Source organism: Diadema antillarum, unplaced genomic scaffold, assembly GCF_040938485.1.
Source record: "Diadema antillarum isolate AM-2024a unplaced genomic scaffold, OU_Dant_1.0 seq00000927_RagTag, whole genome shotgun sequence".
Classification (NCBI taxonomy): domain Eukaryota; kingdom Metazoa; phylum Echinodermata; class Echinoidea; order Diadematoida; family Diadematidae; genus Diadema; species Diadema antillarum.
The window spans coordinates 1,221,542-1,246,376 of NW_027271778.1; the positions used below are offsets into that span (position 1 = coordinate 1,221,542).

At 38.9% G+C, this 24,835-nt stretch overlaps 1 protein-coding gene across 1 annotated transcript in view; it reads right to left on the bottom strand.

Moving 5' to 3' along the window:
- Positions 1–1,161: 1,161 nt before the first annotated feature.
- The window catches only part of LOC139741396 (myb-binding protein 1A-like protein), a 43,071-nt gene continuing 19,397 nt past the window's right edge, over positions 1,162–24,835 (bottom strand). The window contains exons 13-33 of the mRNA XM_071651978.1: positions 24,243–24,365; positions 22,751–22,859; positions 21,586–21,686; positions 20,710–20,760; positions 19,293–19,454; positions 18,607–18,673; positions 18,042–18,184; positions 16,848–16,893; positions 15,258–15,361; positions 11,257–11,394; positions 10,623–10,823; positions 9,938–10,054; positions 9,347–9,422; positions 7,544–7,593; positions 6,916–7,148; positions 5,442–5,493; positions 4,721–4,789; positions 4,052–4,102; positions 3,443–3,607; positions 2,073–2,191; positions 1,162–1,330 (exon numbers count right to left, since the gene is read on the bottom strand). Coding sequence (XP_071508079.1) covers positions 1,246–1,330; positions 2,073–2,191; positions 3,443–3,607; positions 4,052–4,102; positions 4,721–4,789; positions 5,442–5,493; positions 6,916–7,148; positions 7,544–7,593; positions 9,347–9,422; positions 9,938–10,054; positions 10,623–10,823; positions 11,257–11,394; positions 15,258–15,361; positions 16,848–16,893; positions 18,042–18,184; positions 18,607–18,673; positions 19,293–19,454; positions 20,710–20,760; positions 21,586–21,686; positions 22,751–22,859; positions 24,243–24,365 — 2,262 coding nt within the window. The 3' untranslated portion in view covers positions 1,162–1,245. The remainder of the gene's footprint in view (positions 1,331–2,072; positions 2,192–3,442; positions 3,608–4,051; positions 4,103–4,720; positions 4,790–5,441; positions 5,494–6,915; positions 7,149–7,543; positions 7,594–9,346; positions 9,423–9,937; positions 10,055–10,622; positions 10,824–11,256; positions 11,395–15,257; positions 15,362–16,847; positions 16,894–18,041; positions 18,185–18,606; positions 18,674–19,292; positions 19,455–20,709; positions 20,761–21,585; positions 21,687–22,750; positions 22,860–24,242; positions 24,366–24,835) is intronic.

Sequence of the window (24,835 nt, forward strand, 5' to 3'; positions counted from 1 at the left end):
CAAAACGGGACGGACGTACGGACGGACGGACGACCCGAAAACATAATGCCTCCGGCCACTTCGTTGGCGGAGGCATAATAAAAATTAATACAGTGGCAGATCCAGAGGGGGGCGCAAGAGGCGCACGCCCCCCCTTTATTTATCGTTAAAAACAAAAGAAATAAAAAGAAAAAAATGAAATGAAACCTGGAAGTGGCACCAGAAATATTAGTTACGCCCCCCCTTTACAGAATTCCTGGATCCACCCCTGTTAATAGAGTGGATAATGTTGCATGCTGAATTTTTACTTCATTGTAACAAGAATTTTGTTATAACCAATGGCATATTCTTCACTTGCTCTACACTGTATATGGCCTCGTTCGAGCGTTCAAAAGCGAACCAAAGCAAACTAATCCCTAATGTGTAATGTATCATAATGTACCAGATTTGGAGAGTTCAAGTGCTCTCTGGAGAAGGCTTACCTCATGAGTTATTGTTAGGGGGTGGGGGTCAAACATTTTGTAGCAACAGGGTCATTCGACTGGTGTGCTTATGCTACTTGTAGATGTCCCACACACAGGAATAAACTCTTTGTATTACGATGTATGTGTGTGTGTTATACAAATTCTTCTGGTACGCTTTTGGAGCTTATCGGGAAGTGGTCCACTTTTGGCACATTATAGTATGGTACACTTTAGGAGCGTTTGAGTGCTCCTCTGGCGTGGGTACGGTACGCTACGCTACGGTACAGTACGTTTTAGAAGAGGGCTCGAATGCACCCAATGTCTAACAATGCATTATCAAGTGTTTGTGTGAAGGTATTCATTTCTTCTGTTTCCAGAAATGATTGCCATCTTTTTATCTTTGGTACACATGTGTCCTTTGAGAAAAATTATTGGAAGAGGTGACAAAAGGGAGTTATAGGATTATGAGCTGCATTATATATATATATATATATATATGACTAATAACAGCTTTATTGAGGTACCAAGAATATGCAATGTTGGAAGAGTAATGAATATAAAATCCACCCTTACTTTTTATTAGCCAATATCATTCACATTTTCACTGACACATTTCACTCATTTTACTGATGACATAAAAAAGTTGCAATCCATCATGTAGACTTTAACTTTCACTAAGATATCAATAAGACACCTATAAATATCTTTGTCTCTGATCTTGCAATAAAATTAAGGCTAAAATATTTGGAATATAGAGTTATTATTACTACTGCTATCTTGCATCAAGGAGCTAGTCTTTGATCTATGATTGTGATGAGGTAGAGAGGCTTCGTCGCCTCTTCCTGGACTTTTTCCTCCTCTTCTTCCCCTTCCTTGTGGTCTCAGAACTGCGTGTGATGGAACGAAAATTGGATATGAAACAATTAACTCATGAGGTGGTGTTAGAAAATGAATTCTAACAGAATTGTCAATAGTTGCTACTCAGATTATATTCGACTGCATCATCAAAATAACTCCTGTTTGAACATTAATGATCAAATAGGAAATGCAAAGCAAGATGATCTCCATATTTTTTTTAATTGTCTCAAATAGCAGTGGATGGTTCATCTTGCATACATATTACTTGAATATCTCAATGTGGCAGAATTGAATTTTCAGAGGCTCTGTTGCTGTCTGATGAACAAAGAAACAGGTAGGAGAATCAAAAGTTTAAAACGCCTGGCTCTCTACATCAGATAAACTTCCTAAGTCCTTCAGAATCGATCAAATTTGGTTTGAGATATGAAAACACTTGGTGAAGAACCGTAAAAGCCAAACTAGAACAACAATAACAGGGATCTTCGTCCTCTGAGGTTCAGGACATATTCAATATTGGTGCACACCGCCTGTCAATGTCACTGAAGGATACGGGGCATAAAATAAACAAGAAGTCTCCCGGGGCCCTACAAACATGTGTCTTTGGCTCAGGTGAGCTAAAAAAAAAAATCACTGTATCTGCAATAAATCACGAACAGCACCCAGCTCATCACAGGTAAGCAGGGAAAAAATAGGGTGATAATACAGTGCACATCTTAAAGTAGTGCTATAGTGAGATGTGACAAGCACCTACTCCGACAGCTGACCACTAACCTGTTGGAGATGGCCGATACTGCTGCGGCCAGGGCTGACCGGAGTTCTCCTGACCTCTTCACCTCTTGTCTCTCCTTGAGGGTCTCCAAGACGGCCGAGATGCTCGTGAAATCTGATGTCTGGATGGATTTGAGATCATGTACATGGATACATCTTATGTTTCCAGTGAAAATCTCTTTTGCAATGCTCTCTGGTATCAGAATACATTCTCCAAAACAGGAGAGAAGAGCATTCACTTAGAAACACTTCCACTGAATCTTGTGTGGTGGAGCCTATTTATACAGCCATCAGATTAAAAAAAAAAACAACACAAGGTAACTGCACAATTCCCAGCTGGAAATATTTCTTGGTTTTTGTACACTGATTCAGAAATAAACCTGATATAACACGGTAATAGTCAGTTTTTAGGTCCTTAGGTTATAACGAGGTTCCCCTTTACCACATTTGAGAGGATTTTAACTGCAAACTTTCTGGTCTGTTCATTGTGACCTTATTTGCGATAAAGCTGCTACTGCTACTACTACTACTACTACCATCACCACCACCACTTCTACCACTCTTGCTACACAACAATAAGGAGAAGCTGAACGACAAAAACAATCTTTGCCCAACATAGCTAAATCCAATAACTACAATAACATAATTTCAACTGTCATATCCTGCAAAAAGGCTTCTTTTTTTTTCTCTCTTCTGTTTGCCCTTACTACTCTGCACAGGTGTCATTTGATGATTTATCAGTGCAGGGTATTCATATTTGGTTACACGGCAGTGACATGTCTCTGTACGTTATCAGTGCAGACCACATGGTCAGGTCAACACAGTAGCTGTACAGAGAGGTTTGATGTCCGCAGTGGGAACGCCAGACCGGTCATTGACATACTGGCCCGGAGCAGACCTTTGGTCTGACCTGCGAGGTGATGGAGCAATGTCCAAGCTCCAGTCAATCAACACAATACCTGACCAGATGACCACCTAATTTTACAAGCTACTGTAAATGTGCTCTAAGGAGTTAATCACATAGAATATAAACCAACAAACAAGTGCATCATTAACTCACTGCAAGACAGAATTTTATGTGTAATATTTTCTGCATTTTTTTTTTACAATGTTTACCAATGCCCTGAAAATTGTACATGTAAACCATTTCTACACATTTTCTTTACATTTACCATGTTTGGCAATATCCTGAAATACACGACTTTTCACATTTTACACCATTGTCAAGAGACAGGGAATAGAGTCATTTTCTTTACAACATTTATTAATGTCCTGAATTGTACATTGTATACACAAACATTTACGCTAGCTTTCACTGTAAACACCTGTGAAGATGTACAGGAAAATAGTTATTCATTCACCACCATCATTACCTTTGAGATGTGGTGTCCAAGTGAGGCACATTGTTGTACAGTGTGCAAGAGTTGAACCACAGACTTTGCCTTGAACTCTGACCCTTCTCCCAGCATGCCTTGCAGGATGAGGGTCAAGACAGACAGGATGTGCTCACTGACCTTTGGCCAGGTAGCAAGGTTGCCCTGGAAATCAGAGATGAAAAAATACACACAGAGTCACCTCTACGTATTGGCAAGGGGAATGCCACTGGCACGAGACATCTTGCAAGACTGTGAACTCACAACTCTCAGTCAAATTAATGACTCTTGAGTCTAGTTTTTTTTAATTGCAATTGACTGATAAATTGCCCTTCACAGACATAAATTAAAACTTATCATTCTCTCATGTTAATAAGACTCCTCTTCTCTGGCAAATCCCAGCATTTCTCTGGGAATTCTATCTACCTCCACTAGTGTGTCTAACCAGCATGATGATATTTAAGATACAGAGGATGCTTATGGATGCTCAATTCGAGAGTGAGATGCATACAGTCTGCAACTACAGAAGAATTGATCTTAACATGGCATAAAAATTTGTGATGGAACAGAAATAAAACTCATGAAGGCTTGTAAGATTAAAATACTCACAGCATAGGGTCTCTTGCTCAGTAAGAGGGACAGCATCCGGCATGCCTGTGTCTGCAGGAATTAAGAAGAAAAAAAAAGCATGATTGAATTCAGAAAGGTTGAGACAGAGATAAATATAACCACACCAGAAATACAAAAATAATTATTTCACAGAGAACAATAACACTGAAGTGTCTATTTGATGTACTGACAAATAAGATATCCTTTGTTTCCATGTGTATGAAAAAAGGAGACAAAATATCCAAGAGTAAGAAAGACATTTAATAATGTGTTGTCTCCTGTCAAGGTGTCTGAGCATTTAGATCTCATCCCAAAATGGCTCTGAGTCTCCATGCGCTGCCATTACAATTTCATTTTTTCCCAACTAAATGCTGCCACATTCTGTATATCTTATGGTGTACGCTAGAATTACATCACAGACAAAAGGTACCTGCCCTTTACACCATAACTGATAGATAACACTTCTTTTCTTTCCGAAACATCAGTTGTAAAAACACAATTTGTTTCTTCTTTCCTTTTTTTTTTTTTTTTTTTTGGGGGGGGGGGGGGAAGGACTTTACAGGTTCCCACTGTCTCAGTGATATTAAATGGAAGTGTACAAGAATCTACTGGGAGGCAGGGAAGTCAGCTGCTTTATGAAGGTGCAACTGATGTGCATTCTGTCCTCACCCTCCTATACAGCTGAACTCCATTCTGGACAGATGTTGTGAGTGCATCTGAAAGGTGCCATGACAAGGCCTGCAGAATGATAAAAAAGGTGGAAGAAAAACACAGAAATTGTAACAATAATAATGCAAACACAGAGACAGACTGAGGGAGAGATAGCGAGTGACAGACATACAGACAGACAGACAGACAGACAGACAGATAGATAGGCAATCATAGGAGACGCACAAGACACTGGACAGAAATATCAAACAGGAATAAAGTAAGTAGGACTAACATATCTGTATCTGATGGAGATACAGGGAAAACAAGTGCCTGACTCAAATGAAACAGCAGACATGTAACTGAGATACCAGAAAACTACGAGGGCAGCACACACATCTTCACATTCATGTAAGCCTACACTCGCTAATCACAATTGCAATCAAATTCATGTGCTCAACAAAGGAAATGGCTTAACTTGTTTCTGGCGACTGAATAAATGAATAAATTTGCGGTCCAACAGTGATTCACAAAAAATTACCCCTTGCCATTGAAAAATAATAGCTTTTACACATGTCTCACCATAGATTACTTCATAGTTAGCTTCTAGTTCTTCATAATAACCCATAGTGATTTCTACTGACCAAAACCTTAGTCTCTCTATCACACTCCTCTATCACTATTTCATATTTCTGTTACTTGCAAATAGTGACAAGCAACTATCTCATACACAAATACTTACTGGAAATCTGTCGATCAAGTCTGTGAAGAGATTGGGGTGTAGACATGTAGCCCTGTAATATGAAGAAAATAGGATAAAGATACAAGTAGTTACTACCTGAGAAATCAGGGCATGAACATGAACTGAGATGATAGAATTGTGTGGGGAAAAGAGGTGCAAGACTGAATAAAAGATGACACAACCAAATGAATGACATATTTTTTGTGATTTCAAATAACTACATAACTGGTGCTGCACCTCGTTAGTTCCAGAGTACAGACAGTAAAAATATTTTCATAAATTACAACTCTTCAGTGAAGCCAGGATGCTACAAATAAAATTTTAAAAAATGTCTCCATCTTATTGATCTTCCTTCTTCCTAAGTTGCTGTCGGCTAATCATTCACAATGGAAATAAAAGAGCTACATGTTCCTTGCTGAATGTTTGGTAACATGGCAGTGACATGTCTCTGTACGTTATCAGTGTAGACCACATGGTCAGGTCAACACAGTAGCTGTACAGAGAGGTTTGATGTCCGCAGTGGGAACGCCAGACCGGTCATTGACATACCGGCCCGGAGCAGACCTTTGGTCTGACCTGCGATGGCAGAATACTGGAAATGGACATGGGCAGGAAACAGGTTTTTCTCCATTTAACCCGTCGAGGACGAGTCCCGAATACACTCGGGCAAGGGTCTATGGGAAATGCGTGTTGTAGCAAAATCAGCCCGTCCTCAGTGGGTTAACATAAAAACAATGCACTGACTCTTTCTTTCAGGATTGCAGGAACACTAGGTGAGTGTTGTGTTTGTGCAATTATCTCTTCTGTTCACCTCTAATGCACTGCACAGAAGCAAATGATTTAGACCCTTAGGAACAAATTCATAAATGCACTCTACATCAAATTCACGATTTACATTTTATCATGTAGTGAAAAAGTGCTAAATAGGCATCCTGCATATGCTGGCATCAGCTTGTCCACTGTCAGATTATCTGTTAGCGTATGCAACGTGTCACATGCATTTATGCACTAGAAATTTCTATAATCCAGGGACTATATTTGTGACCCGCTACAACAAAAGGATCCTAAAGTCGCTGACGGGTAAGCCGAGAAAATCGAGTTTGAAGTCAGATCACCAAAATCTGTCACAACGTTAGGATTTCTGTTTTTAACATAATTTTGTAGTCTAATGTATCTTCTATCATCTGCCGAAATTTCGAAGCTAAATGATCAAAGGAAAGGCCTGAAAATAGCATTTTTCTGGGCCATGCTTGGCTCGCCCGTCAGCGACTTTAGGATCCTTTTGTTGTAGCGGGTCACATTTAATCTACTTTGGGGAATCCCTGCCTGTGTGGTTCCCCTGAGGTGATTTATATGGAGTAAATTGCACATGGTTATCAACCCGACACATCGTACTACACAGATAAATGAATGACAGCGAGTCTTGCTATCCCAGTACTTTTGCTGAGCTGATTGATGTCAAAGCTTTACCAACCTATGCATGGTGAAGTCCTCCAATGCCTCTGAGTAAAGACCTGTGATTCTCCCCACATCAATCAGTCCCATCGTTGGCTCTTCACTGCCTGGACTCTCCTCTTTCTCCCCCTCCTCCTCCTCTTTCTCCTCCTTCTTACTGCCCTTCTTCTTCTTCCCCTCCTTTAACCTCTGACCTCTAGTCTTCAGAGGTGAAGGGTCGGTGTTGACCTCATTACCCCGCAGTACTCTCATCTGAAAAAAACAACAACAAACAAACAAAAATAAACAAACATGACGTGGCTGTACACCTTACACACTCAATTTCTGGATATTCTGTAATATCAAAGAAGTGATCTTTTGACAGCGTAAAATAGACAAGAAATCATCAATTGTCACATTGCATTAATCAAATATTGATGTGAGTCAGAACTGAGTTTAACATATCTCTGGTCTTGATTTTCCAACCTCATCCTACAGGATCTTCAAGTCACAGTTTCTCAATAAATTCAAACATGTTGTGCATTTCTTAGACAATTTTTTTTTAGTTGCCCTTATACCAACTCCAGTGAAACAAGAATCTTTAATTGTTAACCTTGAATCTTGGCAACTTGAGAAGAGTTTTGAAACTGTCAGCTGACTAGACTCACCAAGAAGAGGCAGCCACTGGAAACCAGGGAGACGATTGTGACGGAGTGAGCTGGGATGGAAATAAAAACAGAATGATTGCTTAAAGGACAAGTTCACCTTCATAAACATAAGGATTGAGAGAATGCAGCAATATTAGTAGAACACATCAGTGAAAGTTTGAGGAAAATTGGACAATCGATGCAAAAGTTATGAATTTTTAAAATGTTTGTGTTGGCACAGCTGGATGAGGAGACTACTATAGCTTATGAGTCATATGCGTACAACATTATAAAGAAAATGTAAAGAAAATTCAACATATTTTCACTTTTTTCGCATAATAAAAGAGCACTTGACTTGCCTCTTTCTAAGGGCAGGGGGAATAATATTACCCATAACATATGTCGGTAACGAGTCAAGGGAATGTGTACTTTTTTCAAAAGATGAAATTTTGTGAAAATCCCTTTATATTTTCCTTATATTGTTGTACGCATGTGACATCTAAGTTATTCATACACTGCAGTAGTCTTCTCATCCAGCGGTTACTGCACAAAAACTTCAAAAATTCATAACTTTTGAACGGATTGTCCGATTTTCCTCAAACTTTCAATGATGTGTTCTACTGATATTGCTACATTCTCTCAATCCTTATGTTTATGAGGGTGAACTTGTCCTTTAAATACATCTTATTTGATTTGAAATACTATGAATGTTCAATCCTGACAAAGAAATTCGCTGTAAGAACATTCCCTCTCGCTTTATACCTGTTCATTACTGACACTCTACCCAATCAAAAACAATGAAACAGTTTTCAATGCAGATTTAACTGAAAGTCAACTTTCCCCTCTATGAATGTACCATTACTTTATCAAGCGAATTTACCATTCCCCAGTTGTTAGACAAATAGAATATCATGGTCATCACAGAATGGCCACTGCCAACCACCATCCTTGTTCCCCAAGTAAGCAAAGTACTTTTTCTTCAGTAATTGCACATCTGCATACCTGCCAACCCTGAGACTTAAAAAATCTCAACAAAGAAAAATTATTTAAAAATCTGAACTTTCATACATTTCATATACAGTCAAACCTGCCTTAGCGACCACCTGTCTATAGCGGCCACTGAAAAATCCCCCCCCGAGAGAAAAGCCCTTTTAAAGACCCTGTGTATAGCGGTCACCTGTTTAACGCGGCCAGCGGCCACAAATTTTGTTTCCCGCGGTAGATCTTAACCTGTCTATAGCGGCCAAAAACCCAATGAAGCAGCCGAGCAGATAATTCAGCGTGTTTTTCTGCTTTGTAGCCGTGCGGGCAAAATTCAGTGATCACTGCATTCATCCCTCATTCAGTCATAATAAAGCACTAGTATTAAGCTTTCTTCACAACAATACACATACTACTGTGCAACAATTTCATATATACCGGCATGGTTAAATGCATGAAACACACGCTGTGTGCATACATACAGGCATACATGTACATGTAAGGATATAACAATGATACATGTACATGTAAGCAATGCACACAAAGTTGGATTACCTGTCTACAACGGCTACCTGTCTATAAACGGACACTTTTCCCGTCTCCCTCGGGTGGCCGCTATAGACAGGTTGGACTGTACTTTACTACTGACAGATATTTCTAAAAATTAGAACACACTGAAATTAATGCACTTTCTTTCAGTGAAAAATCTTAATAATCAAATTAAAACTGAACAGTTGGCAGGTATGCATCTGTAAAGAAATGCACCAAGCATGGTATGCATTCAGAAAATGATAGAAGGAGCACATCGGTTTCAGAAGTTTCTGTTACTAAGGCAAAACTCACCTTTCTGAGCGATTTGCAAAAGCTCTTTGATGGTTTCATGAATTGCGTCTTTGCGGTCAGACAGATTGTGGGGGTACTGCAGAAAAAGTGAAAAATAAAAAAAAAACATTAATCAGTCTGTTTCATAGCAAATCGAAGATTACATGTATCTGCTTTTGCTATGATTTGACACAACTAATCACTTCAAGGTTAGACCTATCTTGAACAAGGTGACAAATTGGCAAAATCATTTGAAGCCTTAGAAATGGATTAAAAGAAGCAGGTTAAATGACAGTCAATTATTGGTCATCTTAATGAAGTACTTGATTTCAGACAAACTTATGGGAACAATTTCATTATTCCTTGAGTTGCAAAATGACCACCCTAATAATCTCCCTCTAACATACAAAATCATTAAAAATTCATCTTTGACAACATGAAAAGTAGCTAGAAATACAATCTTTCGTACAATGAAAAGTACACAAGTACAGTAATAGTGTTGTACTCTGAAAGAATGAATTATTGATATCACCCATGTCCCAAAAGTCACTGCAAAATCTAGCTGCATCAGCAAAGCTCTGAGTAGACTCATCCTACAGTGATGCTACAAACCTTCTTGATGCGGCACAACTTGTTGCGGTAGATGTTGAGGGCCTTCTCCGCCAACAACTGGTTGTCCTTGTGACCAGCCGAAGAGTCTACCACCTTGAGCAACGGCACCACAAGATCCTGGGGTGTACAGAGAGAGAGAGAGAGAGGGAAAGGGGTTGTTAGATCAAACCCTCACCCACCTGTGCAGCATCATCTGCGTAGCATCATCAGGCAATTCTCTTTGCATGAAGCCACCGACAGAAGCTGGACATTGTGAAAGTTTGTCAATTTTCTGGTCATTGATGCAGAGCATTATAAAGGATATTTCTCCTACTTGCCAAAAATCAATTTGAACACAGGTACCATCATTTGCACAGGCAAGCATCCTTTCAGCTCATTTGCCTCACAGTGAGTTTTAGTTGCCCGAAGCAAGTGCTAGGTGGGTCTGCGGCATCCTGTGGTGGCTGCACAGTTTTTCATCACCTCATTCATTTTGATACTATCCTCACAAGCAATACGCTGAATAAATTGTTTCTTTCTCTAAACTTACTCTATATTTATGATTGAAATAAGAATGAGAGTCAAGAGAAAAAGCAAAGAAAAACTAGATGGAGAGCTCTCACTTTGATGTTCATTACAACAACAAAACTCAGCATTTTGCATCTCTAAACTTGTTAGCTTCTCAGACCAAACCGAGCAACCTTACCAGAACGAGAGGGTTTGACTGTTGCCGCTTGATGAAGATATCGAGAAGGTCCAGGACTCGGAGTTTGAAGTGGAGCATCATCGTCGATGCCTCCTTCTTGTTCTTCCTCGATCTCGCAGACATCGCCTTGAAGGCTTGGCTGAGAGCGCTGTCCGTCTTCATCATGGCATCGTCGTCCAGTTCGAAGTCTGTTCCACTATCCTTTGAATTACATGGGGGGGGGGGCGGAATACTGTATTAAACTGCACTGCAATTGAAGTGCCATTTCTCCACTAGACAATGCACTGAAAAAATCGCACAGGTACATTATGATTCAAAGAGGACACAACTCTCACAAATATCAATTTTGTTTCTACTTAATTCACATTTTGACTGTCAGTACCCCAAACACCTCACCTGTAACTAGAGTCGATAAGTAGACACACAACATCAGCTGTTAAATAGTGAACGTCTCAAGATGTGGCAATTTAGTGATAAAACTTTAGTAGGATTCTGTAGTACCCAATCATGAGCACCTTTTTGTACCAACCGGCAAAGACACCATACCAGTAAATCAGGAAACCTATCAATCACTTGCATGGACTAAATTCAATGTTTTTGCTCGGATGTCTTGACTGCATTGACGCCAGCTTACCTCGGACCCAGACTCTGCGGCAGCGTCGCCCAAAGCCGCCTTAATCTTCTCCTTCATGGCAGGATCGTGGTCCTCATCGTCCTCCTCATCGTCATCGTCATCATCATCTTCCTCGGATTCATCAGATTCGCCATCATGCTACACAAACATGAGAGAACACATTTAAAAGTTTACACACATAAGGGCCAGAGCTCTTGGGTGATATTAAATTGAGTAATTTATCTCTGCTTTGTCAAACTACTGTATGCAAGCCTCTTCATTCTCTACACAAACTATTTGTTCTTTCTTGTTAGGTGATACGCTATCAGCGTATCACCTATTGTGATTGCCAAAATTTCTCTTTTTTTTTATTCTTCTTTCTTTCTGCCACATTTTGTGTCGTCAATATCTCAACAATGACATTACGGAATAACATGACATTTTCAGTCAACATGTCTCACAACAATATCTAGCCACAATAAGGTTTTCATGACAGTAACATATCTATGACGTCATCTAGGCGCCATTTTGTGATTTTCGGACCTTGTCACATGATCGATCATAACTTCATAACTAGATATCATTTCTGTATCATTTTCGGTGGACGCAAAGTTCAGGTCACGCTCTATCTTACATTTTAACGCTAGTTACCCAGGTCATCATTACGCGCGCGTTTGCGCGCGTCAAAATTTTAAAAGGCTCAAAACGACTTCCCAATGGGAAATCTCGAAGTTTCAGACAATTTTAAGCGTTTCAAACATTTTCTCGCGTGCGCGTCCGTCCGCGCAATTTCGCGCGCAGAGGGCGTAACTAACATGAAAATGCAATTTTTTTGACTGATTTGGATTTCTGATACTTTGAGTAACAATATCCATTGATTTCCGATCGATTTTGACCTATAACAAAGGAATGCACTGGCGTCAAAGTTGAAATTCCGCGCGCGCGTCTTTCTGCAAATATAGTGAAAAAACATGTTTTTGTTTATGTCGCCATAGCTCTTTAAATCGTCCATTGACCCTATATTTCTATTGCATATTACAAAAGCATATGAATTGGAAATAACGTTTCAAGTACCAATATTGCCAAGAAAACTCATGACGTCATCATATCATCATCTGAAATCAAAAAAGTGGAATTAATTTTTTTGAGGTACTCTTTCTGACATTCATTTACTCGTATCTCTATTGTTTAAGCTTAATATCACCCCAAATTCAGATATGTTTTACTTTGAACATTTGCCTTTCAAGTCCATGTCATGGTTTTGAAATTTGATGACGTCATCATACTTTAAATTGTGATTAAAGGTAAAGACGCAAAATCGGACAAATTTACGTGTTATGTCTATGGGAGGTGATTTTTTTAAAAACCATACATTGACTTGACAACGTTTAAGCACCTTTATCTCAGATGATTTTGCTTCATTTCCTCTGAAAATTAAGTATGTTGTAGCTGTGACAATAAGCTGCAGTAATCATGCATTTTATTCTTTGAAATCTCCTCATCAGGTTGACAATTTTGCAATTTAAAACTGAAAATGAGAATGGAATGCGGACGAAACGATTCCTGATTCATCTTTCACGTACATAAGTTTACGTTCCTCTAATTTTCTCGTCGAGACGTATGGCCGAGTGGTTAGAGGTGTCGTCACAGAAACGTGAGGTTGCACACGTACGGGTTCGAACCTCACAAGAGCACGAAAGAAAATAATAATTTTTTTTTTAACTTTTTTTCTTCAATGGAGTACTACACCTTCGTCCATGTAGAAGTCACGTTCGCATGTAAACACACCTATACGCACACACTCACACAGTATCCCTTTGTTTATCGTTGGAGACTGCATTGCTTCGACTGCTGCAAAATATTGCAGGCTGGGCTTTTCAAGCTGATCATGGTATATTGTTACAAAATGAAATTTGTTCATATCAATTCAGTAACACAATGTAGTCGTGGTTACTTTGTGCTGATTTTATACATGTAAGAAGCTATACATTGTAAAAAAAGGTATTTGAATTGTTCCTTTAAGTCAGTCTTCTGTATTGATGATTATTTGTCAATTAGTGGTTTTTGTGGAGTTTCAGATAATGATAAAAAGTATGTATGATAAGTGCAGCGATACTTTCTACAGTTAGTTCAAAGTTGTGTTACAGAGGTTTGATACATACATTTAGCATTGTGTTTGTGTGTCCACGTGTGTATACAGGTTGGCCATATGGCACATTCTAGACAATAAATCTTAATTAATTAGCAAACGCGATCAGCTATGGAACTGAATATGGTACTAATGTATGATGTTTATGATTCTCATTAAACTGTGACGAGTTTAAAGAGATAGCTTAAATGTGTGTAAAAATAAAGCAATAATAAGGAAATTTTAAGGGAATTTGATAACCATGCCTATAATAATTTCATACAGGTATTAATAGCTGAGTCATATTCGTGTGATTGATCGTCATGTCAATAGCAAACTGACAACGTACGATTAATATATTAAACAACTGTCTTTCAAATCCATATCGATGTTTTCTAGTTTGATGACGTCATCATACTTTAAATTGTGATAAAAGTAAAGACACAAAATCGGACAAGTTTACGTGTTATGTCTATGGGAGGTGATTTTTTTTTAAAACCATGCATTGACTTGACAACGTTTAAGCACCTCTATCTCAGCTGATTTTTCTTCATTTCCTCTGAAACTTTAGTATGTTGTAGCTGAGACAATAAGCTGCAGTAATCATGCATTTTATTCTTTGAAATCTCCTCATCAGATTGACAATTTTGCAGTTTAAAACTGAAAATGAGAATGGAATGTGGACAAAACGATTCCTCATGTATCTTTCACATACATAAGTTTACGTTCCCCATATTTTCTCGTCGAGACGTATGGCCGAGTGGCTAAAGGCGACGTCTCAGAGACGTAAGGTTGCGGGTTGGAACCCCACAAGATCACGAAACAAAATACTTAGCTATTTTACTTTTTTTTCTTCAATTTTGTATTACATATTCGTCCATGTAGAAATCACGTACGTATATAAACGCACCTATACACACACACAGACACACACACACACGCCATATCCCTCTTTTTTGTGTGTTGGAGACCACATTGCTTCGACTGCAGCACAATTTTGCAGGTTGACTTTGTCAAACCGATCATAGTATGTAATGACGACGACTGAGGTGTTGTACTTTGAACAATTGTCTTTCAAGACGATGTCATTGTTTTGTAATTTGATGACGTCATTACACTGAAAATTGTGATTAAAGGCAAGGTATAAAAACCAGCCGATTATAGGTTTTATGTCTGCGGGACGTATTTTTCCCAAATTGCCAGAAATGGCATAGTGACCTCAGTCGTTACAAGGCCGCTTTTCCGTCTAGCAATGCAATAGATGTTCACACGGCCACGTTGGTTGAGTGGGCATTGACTTTCCCCCTGTTATATCTATACATTGTTTTGTTTTTTTTGTCTTACCATTTCCGTGGATGACCCGTGGCCGAGTGGTTACAGAAACGGTTTCGCATGTACGCTCAATATAACTTCAAGGTGCCTATATCACATTCTTTTCTTTGTCGATCACAGATGACTGTCATCTGATGACCACAAGCGTATCACCTAACTCGTCCTCAATGTGACGAGTTTTCATGTCTCGTTTATAATTTATCTCGCATAGTGCTTCCATATTCTAAGTAAGTAGGAGATACACAAGAAATGTGTGTAAGACTGAATGATTAGCACTCTGGATGCTACTGTAGCTCGAGGGATGTGTGATACTTTTGCATCACATGAACTTTTACATTTTTTACACAGAGAATCCTAGCAGCCTTCATTCTGTTTGCTTATGTCTCTTTGAAAAGCACTAGAAAAATTATGAGGAATTACAGTTTAACTTTAATTCTAATTTCACAATTTAAGTCCATATGTGACTTTAAAATTACCACACATTGTTTGTGTGGAAGCCAGCAAAGAGCAATAATTTCATACAAATTGTTAAAGCATGGGAGCGTACTGGAAGGGTATGTACCTGTTTGTGTCCGTTTGTCAGTGAGTTCTTGGTCTTGACCTTAGTGAAGGGCTCCTCCCCATCGTCCTCCTCATCATCCTCACCTTCATCATCATCTTCATTGTCTGAACAGAAGAGTATTCATATCAGAAGAACACATTACCTGATTTTAGTGCAATCTATAGTCCTTTAAAGCTACTAGAGAGGGCCGATGTAGTATGGGGGTAAAGTGGTATAGGCAATAGGGTATAGTCTGAGAATATGAAACTGCTCCTTCTGGGGGATATTATACGTACAGGGCACTCCCGTTACAACGAACAACGAAATTTCAGGTACAACAAAGTTAAAATTCAGGCCACAACATTATCTGTTCTATGTTTTAAATTGTTTATTTGTTCAATTCTGACAAAATTCTGATATATGAAAGAAAATTGCCGGTCCCGAAGACTTCATTATAACTGGAGTCCACTGTATCAGCACAATCACATTATGCAGCTTTGAATAAACAGAAAAAAAGAGAGCTGTTAACAAGAGTTATGTGACCATAAAGTTCAATACTATTGGTGACCTCTACATTACTTCATCTCTCTTCCAGAGGAAAAAATTGCTTGTGTACAATGTTCTTGTGATGCTAAGCAACTCTTTTTCATAATCAAGTTTATGACAAGAATTAAGTGAAAATATAACAGAGGTCAGAAACTTGTAATTTCATGTCATCAATGCTAGAAATGTCCACTTGATGCCTTGCTGTCAGCTCAAATAGTGCGTAAATAGATATGTGACCCGCTGCAACAAAAGGATCTGAAAGTCGGGGGAGGACAATTTTCTGAAAACGACATGACATTATTCCCTTACTCTTCCACTTTAATGTCATACATAACATGACTTATAAAAGTACTTGGTTGCGGAGATATCGATGATTTTATTAGCACATGTCGAGTGGTTTAGGAAATCAGCGTTTCGAGAAAACCGCCTTCAAAGTTTTCCTTCCAACGCTATCATAATCAAGGGGAATCAAGACAGTTTACACTGTTTGACAATAGAAGGTACGCTCCTAGCAACCTCCGCGATGTTCATTCGAGCTTAGCACCAGCAGTCAGTAACAAGGATGCCACGCACTGACCAATGAGATCACTCCCTCGTTGCTAGGGGCCGAGTCTAGCTGCAGCGCTAAATCCAAATCTTCGGACACGTTTCTGTTCCGTTGAAAGTCAGAAAATCATGGCTCAGAAAAACGCGATTTTCTTGCCTTTCCTTTGATCATTTAGCTTCGAGATTTCGGCAGATGATAGAAGATACATTAGACTACAAAATTATCGCAAAAACAGAAATCCAAACTTTTTGACCGATTTTGATGATCTGACTTCAAACTCGATTTTCTCGGCTCACCCGTCAGCAACTGTAGGATCCTTTTGTTGTAGCGGGTCACATATGAATTGAGAGCCTCCTTTAGGCCTACTGGACTGGATGGCAACAGAACAGATCTTCGTTAGTTGAGAACCAAAAGGGCTGTAGTGTCATGCGATCTGTGGAGTTAATGCCTTCTGTTTTGACACTGATGACCACTCATATCTAAGACCACTGACAATGCAATTATTCCAAAATACTCACCAGATTCCTGTCCCACTTGAACATTGCTCTTGGCAGGATCTAGTACCTGGATGGTCGTGAAATAGATCAGAAAGAGCTATGAGCAAAGTGTTACATCTCATATACAATCTCTTCTGATGCTAAAGATGAAAACCATGAATTCTATGGGATGATTCAAACAGTGCCATCTCCAATGAAAGCATTTGAATCATCTGCTCATTCATTCCACAGAACTTTTGATATTATACTAATTTTATGGTACTCCTTAGCCATAAGATTATAAGGAAGTTAATCAAGACCCTAAAGAGCTTATTGCAATTTAATCAGTTTGATACATTGGTAATCCACCTCTGATGTCTTTATTTCATTAAAATTATACTTGAGGGATGTTAAAGATCTTGAAAAATATTTCAACAATATAAGTGTTTATGGAGACCAGAATATAAGAGAATAAGCGAAGTGTATTACATAATGAGACCCCATCTCATGCTCCAACGTACTTTTTTTTTTCTTCAATATGCCCCATGACAAACAAGGGCTGCTTCTTTTCACAAAGGGCACAGACAGGCATTGCAAATCTCAGACATGTAATGAGGTAAAAGGTCAGTGTTCACTCTGACAGGATCCAGGGAGCCTGGGAAACGTTGCAGCGCTCCTGGGTTTTAAAGAGTGATGGAGTTAATCTATCCCCAACTATGGTAATACCATGACGACAGATTGATAGCTGTAGACATGGCCGTTGGTGGGGAACACACACACAAACACACAACAGTAAAACACTGATTAATTTTGGGAATGACATCCCCAATCATGAAACCACAAACTCACAGAAATTGTGACAGACAAACTTCATAATGTCCTTGACCTTTTAAATAGTACAAAGATGAACTGACACACGTCACTCTTTCTTAAACTGTGCTTTAGGATATCTTAAGCATTAATCCTGTTTTATGCACACATACTTTGACAAGATGTCTTACCCACTCTATCTTGAATCTGGTGTATAATAGTGTCCTTGAGAACAGTTTGGTAATACAATTAACAAAATGGGGCCCCCTTGGAGTGTGACAGAAACGTTGAAGAAACAGTTGGCAAAGAAGACTACATCATTATCAAAAACTACTACTATTTTTGCTATAGTAATTTTGCCGAACACAGTGACGTTAGGGGATGGCAAAGGTGAAAGGTCAAATTCTGCCACAGGACTTTACTCACATCGAGGAGGAGCTGCAGGGCGGGGGAGGTCATGCCAGGACACATCATCCTGAAGGCAAGGTCCACCACAGTGCGCAGGAGGTGAGAGGGTTTGGAAAGTAGACTAAGCAGGATTTCGGCAATCACCTCCACCCAGTCCGGCTCTGTGGGCATCACAAACACAAAACATTAACATCAACGAAACGATGCTCAGGTTCACTTCAACAGAAATACTGTAAAAGTGGATATTTTTGCGCGACTAATTTTTCGCGCTTGGCCAGGTAAGAAGAGTTTCGCGTGTTGTTAATTCCGTGGAATCAAGACATCACGCACGAGAACATATGGCAAGCAAATATATTCGTGTGCCTTTATTTTCGTGCTAGTTTCTGGTTGCGCGAAATGCGCGAAAATTTTAACACCGCGAAAATTTCCACTTTTACAGCAGTATATTCTTGTTGATATAACACATTGAATACTAGTAGCAATTCGCGAAAATTTCGAGCTACGAAAAAGGCCATTGGCTCGAATTCACGAAAGTTTCATGTTGCGAATGTTTCTGGTTTTACAGCATTCTTCACATTCTTACCTTCCTCTTTAGCCTTTTTCACTGATCGCCGTCTCTGTTGCGCTCGTTCGTAACAAGTCTGCAGATCCTGTCAAAGAAACGCCCAGTGAGCCATGAATTTAAACATCAAGATGGTATCTTGCTTCTTTTGTGTGTATATCACCATAGGGTGTAAATTACTACATAAAAGAATGTCTACAAGAACATCCTAATTGAATGCCTTTAATAAAAAGGAAATAGCTTTCTTGATTTTTCGAGTTGTCTTTGACATGTCGTCATCTTGACATCTCATGTCTATGCAAATAAAAGTTATGGCCATTACCTACAGAACTAACCATCAGCATTTCCATTAATGCATTTGATGATAACCGAGGTAAAGCAACAAGGAAGCTGACTGTTTTGCATAAAATATCATCCAGGCTTGTAAAAAAAACAAAAACAAAACAAAACAAAACAAATAAAACATATCTGATAACAGCTACTGTGAATATATCAATTTCAAATAAATTAAGAGAATAAAAAAATGTATGCACAACATAAACAACATTGTAAGGTAAGTCAGTGCTACAGCCACAATAAACAAGCATGATTTTCCAAGAATATGTACCTTGACCACTATTAAGAGCTTTCAGATATCATCTTCATTTTCATCACAAATGAGATTTCTCATGCTGTAACATCTCGTATTTACCACAAGTAATGCTTACTTGAAGAATATCAGCTGACTGTTTGGGTTCTGAGAACATCTGCAGTCCCACGTGCAAGAAAAGAAGTTGGAATGCCAGACCAGACGACAAGGCACCAGACTTTGTGGATTTCTGCTGTATTGTCTTCACCGATTTCATCATGGCAGCCCAAGCATCTTTTGCCTGATTCAGCGGATTGAAAAACAGCAACTGGATAACATCACATCATTTTATATGAAGTATTCTTAATGTTAATATCTACAACCAGCATTCACATTGAACATAAAATTCACTCTAAACACCCTCCCCCCCCCCCAAGAAAAAGAGATTCACTTTCCAACTGCTACAGCAACAGAGTCAATATAAGAAATGTACAATAATTGTCATGAATTTGAACAATCACCGGAAATGATCACATGTCAGCAGTCAAATGGTTTCAATACTTTACACATTTTTCCAAGGGATCATGTATTTGAATTTACCCCAAAGCTCATAAAACTAACACAAGATTACTCTTTATAATACATAACTTTTCTAGCAACTGCAATATGTTATAATTCCACAAATTGAAATACGTACTCCCTTATTCCCCATTTGATGAAAAATCTTTGGTCTATCATACTGATGTCAAACATAAAACACAAAAAAGCTTATTAGTATCAAAGTATGATTTGTCTGAGATGCATATATTACTTTTTGTGACAAAACTGTATCTGCACGTCGTCAAAAACATCCACAAGGTCAGGTTGTCCAGATAGCGGTACAGAGTTTTGATGTACGCAGTGGGAACGCCAGACCGGTCAGTGACGTACCAGCCCGGAGCAGACCTTTGGTCTGACCTGCGATCAATCTATAAGCCTTCTCTCTCCAATTTCACTTTGACTTACTTTAACTTTGATGAAGTATGCTTACTGTCATTCACACATGTCCTGAGAATGTTATCAAAATTACAACTACCATGAAGGTTACAATATTATGAAAAAAAAGGTACTTTTTTGAAGAGATTATGACCGACAGTAAAAAAATATATAATTTCACTGCAAAGTCATTAAAAACCATGCATCCACTACTAATCACAGCAGTTTGCCACTGTATTGCCTTCAACGATTTCATCATGGCAGCCCAAGCATCTCTTGCCTGATTTAGCGGATTGAAAAATAGCAACTGGATAACATCACACATTTTATATGAAGTATTTTAATGTTAATATCTACAACCATCATTCATATTAAATTCACTACAAACAACCCCCCCCTCAAAAAAAAAAGAAGAAGAAGAAAGAGATTCAAACTTTACAACTGCTACAGTAACAGAGTCAATATAAGAAATGTACAATAATTGCCATGAATTTAAACAATCACTGGAAATGATCACGTGTCAGCAGTCAAAAGGACCTCATGAATTTTTCTTTTCCTTCTTTCACAGTGGTCTATCTCACCTTCTCTGGGAACTGCACACAGCAAGTTACACTGGAACTCGACAGCAGATCCTGGAAAATAAAAGCACAGAAATGTCAACATAAAGCATCAACCAACTGCAATGCGTTAACCAAGCAAAGTCCCACTACCACATGATTTCAATACACATTATTCCATGGGATCATGTATTTGAATTTACCCCTATGCCCATAACCCTGAAACAAGATTACTCTTTTTGATATACAATGTATAACTTTTCTAGCAATTGCAGTTATGTTATAATTCCATACACTCAAATACCTATTCCCTCATTTCCCATTTGATGAAAAATCTTTGGTCTATACACTGATGTCAAACATAAAACACAAAAAAGCTTATTAATATCAAAGTATGATTTGTTCGAGATGCATATTACTTTGCGACAAAATTGTATCTGCACGTCGTCAAAAACAACCACAAGGTCAGGTTGTCCAGATAGCGGTACAGAGTTTTAATGTCCGCAGTGGGAACGCCAGACCGGTCAGTGACGTACCAGCCCGGAGCAGACCTTTGGTCTGACCTGCGATCAATCTATAATCCTCCTCTCTCCGACTTCACTTTGAATAACTCTAACTTTGATGAAGTATACTTACTGTCGTTCATATATATCCTGTGAAAGTAAACAAAATACAACTACCATGAAGGTTACAATATCATGAAAAAAAAAACTGTTTGAAGTGACTATGACTGATTGTAAAAAATTGTCATTTTACTGCAGAGTCATTGAAAATAATGCGTTCTACTGGGAATCACTGTCATGAGCAGCACTTTGCCACTAGTTGTAGCTAGTCACCAAAGGCAACATAAGTCACAAAAGACTCTTTGCTCAAAAACACCAGACAAAAATATTTCAGCACCTGGGCATAATGTCCGAGAAGTGAGACCCACAGCTCCCCTTCCTTGGTTGTTCCCATGTGTCTCGAATCAGGACTAGCTGAGCGAGTCTCTCCCGAGGTTTCTGCAAAAGAGATGTAGATGCTTGATAGTCGAGTCATTCTACAAATCATCATCTCTGAAACCACTCTCTTGTAACATCAAATGAGGTCTAATTCAATTGAAGGATAATACAAGAGCTACACATCTTACAAAATAGTTCAAGTTGTGTAATAAAAGAATATACAGTAGTCAAACTACAAACACATGTTGGGTGCAGAAGAGTATTTGTAAGCTTACACCATCATTTGATATCTGTGGAATGATACCAAACCTTGCAAGGCAGATATCTGCTACAGTTCTGAGCAGACCTTAACCCGCCATGGATAGAGGCCTCTGAATATCTTACAGGAACACGAAGAACTAAAACAATATTCCACAATTTAATTCACCTTCAGAGCTACTTTCTTTTTACTCTCTAAAAAGAAAAAAAACCCCAAAAACATCCTTGTTCCTGCAGAGCAAGTTATCCCTCTCATGGGCTTTGTACAAAAAAGGTGTCAGTCTTCCATTTTGTTTGGACTTTTTCAATTTCTGTATCACTTGGCACTGAGGCAGACAGCTGAATGTTTCCATTTCCCCTTCAAATATTTATCTACTGAGTAATAATAACAACACATTTTTCTTTATCTAGGACAGCCTCTTCAATGTTACCACTGTTCTGCCAGAGGGCCCTGCCATTATTATTAGCCTAGTGTTGCCAGGAATCCTGGTATACACCTGTGTCAGGAGGGACAAAGTGAGTAAAAACATCTTATTCAAGGACATAAGCTCTTGACTAGATTCATTCTTAGGACCTACATATATGAGTGAAAGTCAAGAGTCTTATCCACTATACAGTGCACTCGTGTTATAACGAACACAGATATAATGAACACGGCTATAACAAATCCCGGTTATGACAACGTAAAATTCAAGGCCCCCGCACTATCCGCTCTGTTTTGTTTTTGTTTTTTTTTCATTTGTTCAGTTATGACGAAATTTTGATATAACAAAGAAAAATACGGTCGCAAGGACTTCGCTATAATGGGATTCCACTGTACTTCAGTGTCCCAAGTAATTTGCCACCATCCCACATACCTGCATCGCTTTGCACTGCGGGAGACACTGTGCTGAGGACACCCAGGGCACCATAAAACTGGTTTGCTATCGACTTCCTCAGCTCCTCACTGATGGGCTGGTCCAGGACCTGAGAACACTGGGGGAAGAGAGGGAGGGAGGGGAGTTTGATGACAGGCTTGGGTTGAAATCTGTCCCTGTTCTAAATGTCTAAGAGGCAGAGACCATTTTGTAGTCAATTTATACATGAGAAGAATCATGAAAGCTACAAGAACTCTGTATAGACTCAGGGGCGGCAAAGGCAAATTGATAAAGCATTCACACATATAAAACAATGTTACAACACATTTAAACATTGGTGAGTTATCTGGCACTTACCCTACAAGCAATATTGGTCTCTCATTTGTATCATCATTTCCGAGTAAGAATTGACAGCAAAACAAAACAAACTAGATATATCGCTACGGCTACTGATATGCCTCCGCCATAATGCATGGTTCTCCTAATAGGTCTTTAGTACAATGTCTTGACAATGTGTGATGACAGTTTCACACAATTGGCAAAATATTAAAATGACAGGTTTGACACAAATGTGCTGAATGTTCACTTTCCTAGAACTAGGTTCAATTGGATGAATGACTAAAATGTCAGAGTGCAGGTATTTGGGGAACTGATGACTTTTACTTGACTTTTGACCCTTTTTTAAGTTTATGCATTGAGTGATTTTCAAGGTATTGAGAAAAAGTATAATTTCAGTATCAAATGGGAAAATAGCATTATCTAAACCTGGCCTTTGACCTTTGACCTCACAGTTCCAAAGAGAATCACTGTTAGGTTGAACATGCATAAATATGTAAGTTTCATGATGATACCTTGAGTTACTTTCGAGATATGGAGGAAAAAGTGCAATTTAGCACTTTCACTTGACCTTTGACCTTTTGACCTTTGACCTTTTGGCAAGAAACTTCCCCAAAAATATATATTGGGTAATACATGCCATACATCAAGTTTTTAAAAAAAAACCTTCAGGCATATTGCATTTTAAGGAAAGTACTGATATTTTGAGGAGTTGACCTTGAACTTTGACCCCCCCCTGACCTTTGACCCATGACCCCCAACTTCCCTAGATAATCACTGCTCATCGGTACAAGCATATATACTAAGTTCCATGAAGATACCTTGAACCATTGGTGAGATATGGAGAAAAACATGAAATTTCAATTTTTTTTCCACAAAATAACCTGACCTTTGACCTTTAACCCTGTGACTTTAAAATCCACACGAAGTATCATCCCCCAAGGATATACCCTCATACCAAGTTTGATGTAAAACCACCACATGGTTCTCGAGATATCGACAAAAACAAAACGGGATGGACGGACGGACGGACGGACGGACGGACGACCCGAAAACATAATGCCTCCGGCCACTTCGTTGCGGAGGCATAAAAAATTGCACGACTTTATAACACATTGTCGAGGTGGCCATCCTCTGGCAAAAAATTCAGCAAAAGAATTTGTACCTCTGGAATGGCTGGTTCCGGGTGGTCCACATTGAAGAAGGCGTGGAGGAAGAGAAAGCGGCTGGCATCCAGCAGCCAGGAGTCCTCCCTAGGGAGGCTGGGATTTCTGATGAGGGTCAGGATCTGTCTCAGACATAGGATTAAACCAGATAACAGGCATGATCAGTGTAATTACACAATGCATTCTCATAATCATGGTGGAAAATAACAAATACCACCTCATCTAAGCAAATATTATCACAATTTAAAGTTTAAAAAAAAATCTACAAGTCCCTTATGAAGCACAAAAGAAATCATATTGTTATCACCTGGTAATTCATGGAAATCAGCTCCTAACCTAAATCATTCATGACAGACTTCAGTTCTTGAAACATGAACACATCACTGATTTATGCATAAAAGCAAACGTGAATGACATTCCAAGCACGCCATAAATCTCAAAATGATACTTCATTTTATTTAGTTACAACTCTGCAGCTCATGTGGGGAAAACAGACTGAAGGAAAAAACTCCTCAAAAGTGGTGGTATCTTGAATTCATTCATTCAACCTCATGTAAGCCACAACTGCTGGACAACTTTTCAACTTCGTGTG